Source organism: Malus sylvestris, chromosome 5, assembly GCF_916048215.2.
Source record: "Malus sylvestris chromosome 5, drMalSylv7.2, whole genome shotgun sequence".
NCBI lineage: Eukaryota > Viridiplantae > Streptophyta > Magnoliopsida > Rosales > Rosaceae > Malus > Malus sylvestris.
Genome location: NC_062264.1, coordinates 33,808,385 through 33,817,269, shown reverse-complemented (window position 1 = coordinate 33,817,269; position 8,885 = coordinate 33,808,385). Strand labels below are relative to the sequence as shown.

The following is an 8,885-nucleotide window of genomic DNA, read 5'->3' as shown; positions in this document are numbered from 1 at the left end:
AGGCCGACTGAAGAATTTGAGGGTCAAAACAAGTCCATCAAATCTAGAGTACGTTCGACCCTGCTGATATGGGATACTTTTGCTGTTGACAAAGTAGTGGATGTATTAGCACGTGTTCTATTACGCTTGTCTCCACATGCTTCCTTGTATCCTTCTCACTTTTCCTATCTGTTCCTCAGGTAGATGTGGTATCTTCTCTGGAAGCATAAGATGTTGAAGATGAGTACTCGAGAGCAATGCCAGCTAAGTAATCAGGTAAGGGATTCCAGGCAGTCAGTTCCTGACTAGAAGCTTGATTCCAAGTGCTGACTGCTTGCTCTCTTTCTCCTTGTCTTGCAGGTAAGAACAAGGCCAAAGGAAAAGACAAGGAAAAAGCATGATATGGGATACTCTTGCTTTTAACCCTGATGATATGAGATATTCTTGCTCTGGTGTAGCTTGTTTGCAGAGGGATTATCGGGGGGAAAGAAAGCTGAGTATTTCGAGAGGCTTCGTTGGGAGTGCCATCTTAGATATGAGGAAGGGTTGAGCATTTTTGCAGGTCTGCCTGTCTGTTGAGGATAGAGGTCGACATATATAGGAGTTTCCCTAACAACAAGTAGTAATGCTATTCCTTTACCCTGCTTGGTCATAGCATGGTAGTGGGAGCTGCCAGCTTCACGTGTGTCAGAGCACTTTGAAAAAGTGGTCTGTGGTATTTGGAAAGCTGATGTTGCGTGTGAAGATTACAGACAAGCTTTATCCAAGGAGATCTGGCTCTCGAAGTTGAGAAAGTGGTGCCTCTTCGGTTTTTGAACAAGAAATCCTGTCGGGGATCTGGCTCTCGAGATTTGGAGAATGGTGCCTCTTCGATTTTTGAGAGAGCAATCCTGCTGGGAGTCTGGCTCTCGAGATTCGGAGAGCGGTGTCTCTTCGATTTTTGATAAAGTAATCATGTTAGGAGTCTGGCTCTCGAGATTCGGAGGACGGTGCCTCTTCGATTTTGGAGCAAGCAATCTTGTTGGGAGTGTTTTCTCGAATGTGAGTAAAGGTTGGGCATGTTTGCTAGTCTACCTTGCCACGGAGCACAAAGGTTGACACATAGGGACTTTCCAATTATCCAGTAGTGGTGATGTTCCTTTACCTTTGTGGGTAATAATATGGTAGCTAGATCTTCAAAATTTATGTGTCTAAACTTTGTTAGTGCTGTTTCTTTGCTATTCTTTTACCCTTCTTGGTCATAGCGATGTAGTGGGAGCTGCAAGCTTCACGTGTCTAAACTTTGTAGAGATCTTTGGCAAATTAGCTGTGGTACCCATGAGTTGATGGTGCGTGTGGAAAGTGGATGATTGAACAGTAAGATTCATGTGCTTTCTACTTCACCAGAAATCTTCAACAAAATACCCGTAATTTCAGCAAAGTTGAGTGTGCATGTGACAGGTGCTGACAAGGCTGAGAAAAGCAGGTGCCTCTTCGATTTCTGAGATCGGCCTTCGTGGTCTTTGAGCAGCCTAGCTTTTGAGAAAGCAAGCGCCTCTTCGATTTCTAAGATCAGCCTTCGTGGTCTTTGAGCAGCCCAGCTTTTGAGAAAGCAAACGCCTCTTCGATTTCTGAGATCGGCCCTCGTGGTCTCTGAGCAACCCAGCTTTTGAGAAAGCAAACGCCTCTTCGATTTCTGGGCAGGCGCCTCTTCGATTTCTGAAGCTCCGTCGAGTGCAGATTTTTATAAAGGCTGGCATTAAGTTCCAAAGCACACTTGAATCTTCACCAGTAGAAGCTCCATTCTTGCACTTCTAAGATCTTGATTTGTCCGACCTTTTCTCTCTTCAACACCTTTGAAAATGTCTGGCCTCTCCGACCGTCGTTTTGACTTGAACCTTGTTGAAGAGGCAGCCACGCCTTCTCCAGACAACATATGGCGCCCATCCTTCTTATCCCCTACTGGTCCTCTTACCGTTGGGGATTCCGTGATGAAGAATGATATGACTGCTGCGGTGGTGGCCAGGAACCTTCTCACTCCCAAATATAACAGACTACTTTCCAAACGGTCTGATGAGTTGGCTGTTAAGGATTCTCTAGCTCTAAGTGTTCAGTGTGCAGGTTCTGTGTCTAATATGGCCCAACGCCTATTTGCTCGAACCCGCCAAGTTGAATCATTGGCGGCTGAAGTGATGAGTCTCAAACAGGAGATTAGAGGGCTCAAGCATGAGAATAAACAGTTGCACCGGCTCGCACATGACTATGCTACAAACATGAAGAGGAAGCTTGACCAGATGAAGGAATCTGATGGTCAGGTTTTACTTGATCATCAGCGGTTTGTGGGTTTGTTCCAAAGGCATTTATTGCCTTCGTCTTCTAGGGCTGTACCGCGTAATGAAGCTCCAAATGATCAACCTCCGATGCCTCCTCCTTCTAGGGTTCTGTCCAGTACTGAGGCTCCGAATGATCCCCCTCCGGTGCTTTCTCTTTCTAGGGCTCTACCGACTGCTGAGACTTCTTCTAAGCAACCTTTGTGAAGGCTCCCTTTTATTTGTTTATTTTGACTCATGTATATGTACATATTTGTAACTTATCGGAGATATCAATAAATAAGCTTTGCTTCATTTCAACGTATTGCGTTAAATACACCAAAGCCTTCTTCACTGAGTGGGGTCGGCTATATGAATCTTAGAACGCCATTATGCTCGGTCTTGTGTCATGTCCCCCGTTAGATCCAAATACTCTAAGTCTTTTCTTAGAGTCTCTTCCAAAGTTTTCCTAGGTCTTCCTCTACTCCTTCGGCTCTTAACCTCTGTCCCGTAGTCGCATCTTCTAACCGGAGCGTCAGTAGGCCTTCTTTGCACATGTCCAAACCACCGTAACCGATTTTCTCTCAATTTTCCTACAATTTCAGCTACTCCTACTTTACCTCGGATATCCTCATTCCTAATCTTACCCTTTCTCGTGTGCCCACACATCCAACGAAGCATCCTCATCTCCACTACACCCATTTTGTGTACGTGTTGATGCTTCACCGCCCAACATTCTGTGCCATACAGCATCGCCGGCCTTATTGCCGTCCTATAAAATTTTTCCTTGAGCTTCAGTGGCATACGGCGGTCACACAACACGCCGGATGCACTCTTCCACTTCATCCATCCAGCTTGTATTCTATGGTTGAGATCTCCATCTAATTCTCCGTTCTTTTGCAAGATAGATCCTAAGTAGCGAAAACGATCGCTCTTTGGTATTTCCTGATCTTCGATCCTCACCCCTAACTCATTTTGGCCTCCATTTGCACTGAACTTGCACTCCATATATTCTATCTTTGATCGGCTTAGGCGAAGAGCTTTAGATTCCAACACTTCTCTCCAAAGGTTAAGCTTCGCATTTACCCCTTCCTGAGTTTCATCTATCAACATTATATCGTCTACGAAAAGCATACACCAAGGAATATCATCTTGAATATGTCCTGTTAACTCATCCATTACCAACGCAAAAAGATAAGGACTTAAGGATGAGCCTTGATGTAATCCTACAGTTATGGGGAAGCTTTCGGTTTGTCCTTCATGAGTTCTTACGGCAGTCTTTGCTCCCTCATACATATCCTTTATAGCTTGGATATATGCTACTCGTACTCATTTCTTCTCTAAAATCCTCCAAAGAATGTCTCTTGGGACCCTATCATATGCTTTTTCCAAATCTATAAAGACCATGTGTAAATCCTTTTTCCCATCTCTATATCTTTCCATCAATCTTCGTAAGAGATAGATTGCCTCCATGGTTGAGCGCCCTGGCATGAACCCGATTTGGTTGTCCGAAACCCGTGTCTCTTGCCTCAATCTATGCTCAATGACTCTCTCCCAAAGCTTCATTGTATGACTCATTAGCTTAATACCCCTATAGTTCATGCAATTTTGTACGTCGCCCTTATTCTTGTAGATAGGCACCAAAGTGCTATTTCGCCACTCATTTGGCATCTTCTTTGTTTTCAAAATCCTTTTGAAAAGGTCAGTAAGCCATGCTATACCTGTCTCTCCCAAGACTTTCCACACTTCGATCGGTATATCGTCTAGGCCCACTGCTTTTCTATGCTTCATCTTCTTCAAAGCTACAACCACTTCTTCCTTCCTGAATCGACGATAAAATGAGTAGTTTCTATACTCTTCTGAGTTACTCAACTCCCCTAAAGAAGTACTCCTTTCATGTCCTTCATTAAAAAGATTATGAAAATAACCTCTCCATCTGTCTTTGAGCGCATTCTCTGTAGCAAGAACCATTCCATCCTCATCCTTGATGCACCTCACTTGGTTTAGGTCCCTTGTCTTTTTTTCCCTTGCTCTAGCTAGTTTATAGATATCCAACTCTCCTTCTTTGGTATCTAGTCGCTTATACATGTCGTCATAAGCCGCTAACTTAGCTTCTCTCACAGCTTTCTTCGCCTCTTGCTTCGCTCTTCTATACCTTTCACCATTTTCATCGGTCATGTCCTTGTATAAGGCTTTACAACATTCCTTCTTAGCCTTCACCTTTGTTTGTACCTCCTCATTCCACCACCAAGATTCATTTTGGTATGGAGCAGAGCCCTTGGACTCTCCTAATACCTCTTTTGCTACTTTTCGAATACAACTAGCCATAGAATCCCACCTTTGGCTAGCTTCCCCCTCTCTATCCCACTCACACTGGGTGATTACTTTCTCTTTGAAAATGGCTAGTTTTTCTCCTTTTAGATTCCACCATCTAGTCCTTGGGCACTTCGAAGTCTTGTTCTTTTTTCTCACTCTTTTGATATGTACATCCATCACCAACAAGCGATATTGATTAGCCAAGCTTTCTCCCGGTATAACTTTGCAATCCTTACAAGTTATACGATCCCATTTCCTCATTAGAAGAAAATCTATTTGTGTTTTTGACGACCCACTCTTGTAGGTGATCACATGTTCTTCTCTCTTCTTAAAGAAGGTGTTGGCTAAGAAGAGATCATATGCCATTGCAAAATCCAAGATAGCTTCCCCATCCTCGTTTCTCTCCCCAAAACCATGGCCACCATGAAAACCTCTATAGTTGCCTGTCTCCCGGCCCACATGTCCATTTAAATCTCCTCCTATAAATAACTTCTCCGTCTGGGCAATTCCTTACACCAAGTCTCCAAGGTCTTCCCAAAATTTCTCCTTCGAACTCGTATCCAACCCTACTTGAGGTGCGTACGCACTAATCACATTGATGAGTTCTTGTCCTATTACAATCTTGATTGCCATGATTCTATCTCCTACCCTCTTGACATCTACAACATCTTGTGTCAAGGTCTTGTCCACGATGATGCCAACACCATTTCTCGTTCTATTTGTGCCCGAATACCAAAGTTTAAACCCTGAGTTTTCTAGATCCTTTGCCTTAAGACCAACCCACTTAGTTTCTTGTAGGCACATAATATTTATCCTTCTCCTCACCATAACTTCCACTACTTCCATAGATTTTCCCGTTAAGGTTCCTATATTCCACGTTCCTAAACGCATTCTACTCTCTTGAACTCTACCCTTCTGTCCTAGCTTCTTCACCCTCCCCCGTCCAATAGGATCAAAGTACTTCTTTTGTGTGTCCTGTGTAAAGTTGATAGGAGCATATGCTCCCAAACAACTTTGAGTGGAGTCGTTTGAAAAGAAGTTTCTATGGCCCCCTTGCTCATTTAACACTGCATCCAGGTGCCGATGGAGATACAGCGACCCTTGCTCACTTATCACTGTGCTCGGGCCACACAGCGCGCCACTTACGGATGACGCCCTAGCTTTAGCACGATTTCGTTCTGGATTCATTTTCATAAGGATTCGACGTAACTGAGGAGTGCCGGCTGTCGACTACCTGAAGCCCTCCCCCTCCTCCTTTACCCGGGCTTGGGACCGGCAATGTAAGATAAACTTACACAGGCGGAGTTGAAAAGCCTTCTTTAGACTAAAGTAATAAAATAATAATTTGTGTCAAATAGGCTCTGGAACAAAGATCGATTGCTAAATGTTCGAGTGGTCCTCTCTAAATGCAGCATACACTGTGTAATGGTGAAGGGAGAGCATTTGTTGAATGGGGAATGCACAAGAAGTAAGCTCTGGTTGGTGGATCTAGCAGGGTGTGAGCGTGTAGCGAAGACAGAAGTGCAAGGAGAACAACTCAAGGAAACTCAAAACATAAATAGATCTCTGTCTTCCCTTGGTGATGTCATATCTGCACTTGCAACTAAAAGCTCACACATACCTTTCAGGTTAATGAATAGCTCTTTGTTTATATTGGCCAAGTTGCCACATTATGCATTCAGCTATTACGTTCTTTTACTAAATTATGTCTTCTGTGCAGGAACTCGAAGCTTACCCACTTGCTTCAAGACTCTTTAGGTACTTCATTTGGATCACAGAAGAATCGACAATTCTTATTCTGAGTTGTTTAATATTCCAAGTTCATATTTTTTTTATTCTCTGGTTTCTTGGATAAATTAAACGTAAAACTAATGAATATCATTCGTTGTTTCAGGAGGAGACTCAAAGACACTCATGTTTGTTCAGATAAGTCCTAATGAAAATGATGTGAGTGAGACACTTTGCTCACTGAACTTTGCAAGTAGAGTGCGAGGGATAGAGTTGGGTCCGGCAAAGAGGCAACTGGACACTTCTGAAATTTTGAGATACAAACAGATGGTAATTTACTGTGCTTGACGCTACTGCAGATTCCAGATTTTGTTTAAAACCTTGACGGTTTGCTACCATTTTGATTGAATAATTCATCTATTAAATTTCTAACAATCTCGGATCTTTGGTATGCTAGTTTGAGAAAACCAAGCTAGACGTCAAGAGCAAAGATGTACAGATCAGGAAGATGGAGGAAACAGTTCATGGATTAGAATTGAAGATAAAAGAAAGAGACCTGAAGAATAAAAACCTGCAAGACAAGGTATTGTACACAAGAGGTCCTTTTTTTTCAGTTTATATACATAAAGTATAAGAGTTTCAGGTACTAATGTAGTACATTTTCCAGGTAAAAGAATTGGAAGCACAACTTTTAATCGAGAGAAAGCTGGCACGTCAGCACGTTGACACAAAGATAGCCGAGCAGCACCAGCAGCAAATCAAACATCAACAAGATGAGCAATCTATTGCACCCACAAGGCCACCGTTTACAAACCGACCATTAACAAGTCACAAGATCCTCAGTGAAACAGGCAGTGCATTGGGAAAAGATCAAGTAAACCCTTTGCAACCACTAATGGAGAAGACCAACAACAAACCCTCAGCACCATCTTTTCATACATCGGATGGTTTTGTCAAGCATGTTGATGCTACAGAGAAAGAAAACAACCCTGAAATGGCTGAACAATTTCTTGCTCCAAAGAAAACAGGAAGAGTATCTATTTGTCCAACATTTCAGCGGATTCCAGTAACCGCAGCTCCAACTCCCTAATCCCACTCCCAAGTGTACCATTCCCTGTCCAATCCCCGCCACTTGCATTACCATTGGCACCCATAGCATGCCATGCTGATAAGAAAGTAGATCCAGAGGTGCGTGAGACTGACTACTTGCCAGAACAGACACCTTGTAGCAGTCCAAAAGTCATCAGAAATGGCGGCAAAAAGCTAAACAGCATATTGAGACGAAGCCTCCAAAAGAAAATCCAGATAAAGTCCCCAATGCCGCCACACATGAGAAAAGGCGTGAATGTAGGGATGGAGAAGGTTAGAGTCTCTATTGGAAGCCGAGGGAGGATGGCGCACAAGGTGTTGCTAGGAAATGGCAGAAGAGCGGGAACTAAAGAAAGCCAGGAGCCTATTAGTCTTAGGGAAAAGGAGAGGGGGTGGAATATAATTGGTACAGCAGCGAGAACTGCTACTAAAAGCTAATGACAATGTATGTACTTCATTCAGTTATGGTGTGAGCCAGAGGGTATATTCTTGTATCCTACAGGCTTGGAGAGGGAGGGAGAGAACTAATCATTTGTCTATTTACTAATGTACAGAACTTGAGATTATGTTTGAGAATATCAATGGTATGTGCTTTCTGGTGACACCTGATTAAAACTGATATACAAGTCAAAAAAGAAAAAAGTCGTCTCGACTCGCGTCTAAGAATTCTTCTATGTAACAGTACTGAAATCAAACCAATCGCGATTAGTATTAACGTGACACATAAGTCATTGTTAATGACGCATTATTATTTGAAGACGGTCGTTCTGTTTTCAATTTTGTGTAAGCTGAGTGAGTGCAGCTGCAAAGACAGCTGCAAAGAAATGATGGAAGTGATCATTGCAGTAGGAGTCGTCCACCAAAAAAAAAATTCCGAGTTTGAATTACCTTCCCCTCTCCCCAATATAACACGAGACAAATTAGGAGCCTAGTTAAGTATCATTTAGAGTTGAGTATCATTTAAAGATGATATTTCTGTATTAGAAGACTGTTTCTTAATTGACAGCAAAGTTTATATAGATGTTGGCAACAGGGGAATTTTGTGTTCTCTAGCTTAGATAAGTTCATTGAACATATGTTGGAGCGAAATTTCCTACAAGAAGAAATACCTCCATAGATTTGTTGTCCATCAGATTCAAGGGTACCATCAGATGTTTGTGGCTTTATTCTGAAGGCACCCATTGCCTCCACTATTTGGAGTTCTTCCAAGTACTGAGGCTTCAAATGATCAATCTCCGGTGCCTCCACCTTATGGAGTTCCGCAAGTACTGAGGCTTCACATGATCAATCTTCGGGTGCCTCCCCCTTCTGGGGTTCTGCCAAGTACGGAGGCTTCACATGAGCAACCTTTGCGAAAGCTCACCTTTTTTGTTCTTTTTTTTATTTTATTGTTGTAGTTGTAATTCATGTGTATGCACGCGTATGTATAGAAAAGTTCCCTCTGTTATGGTCTTTTACATGTCTGAAACTTCTGGTTCAGTTTGT

The 8,885-nt window shown here is 42.7% G+C and overlaps 1 protein-coding gene across 1 annotated transcript; it reads left to right on the top strand.

Annotated features, from left to right (window-relative positions):
• The first annotated feature begins 6,008 nt into the window (after positions 1-6,008).
• Positions 6,009-7,401, top strand: LOC126622807 (kinesin-like protein KIN-14Q). The gene is made up of 5 exons (XM_050291522.1): positions 6,009-6,211; positions 6,304-6,341; positions 6,478-6,641; positions 6,769-6,894; positions 6,979-7,401. The coding sequence occupies exons 1-5, from the start codon at positions 6,009-6,011 to the stop codon at positions 7,399-7,401; spliced, it is 954 nt and encodes a 317-aa protein (XP_050147479.1).
• The last annotated feature ends 1,484 nt before the right edge of the window (positions 7,402-8,885 follow it).

Excerpts from the sequence above, each read along its gene's own strand:
- LOC126622807 (XM_050291522.1), top strand. The coding sequence starts at position 6,009 with ATGGTGAAGGGAGAGCATTTGTTGAATGGGGAATGCACAAGAAGTAAG. Across the intron at positions 6,212-6,303 it reads AGCTCACACATACCTTTCAG|GAACTCGAAGCTTACCCACT; the intron begins GTTAATGAATAG and ends TCTTCTGTGCAG. Across the intron at positions 6,895-6,978 it reads ATAAAAACCTGCAAGACAAG|GTAAAAGAATTGGAAGCACA; the intron begins GTATTGTACACA and ends TACATTTTCCAG.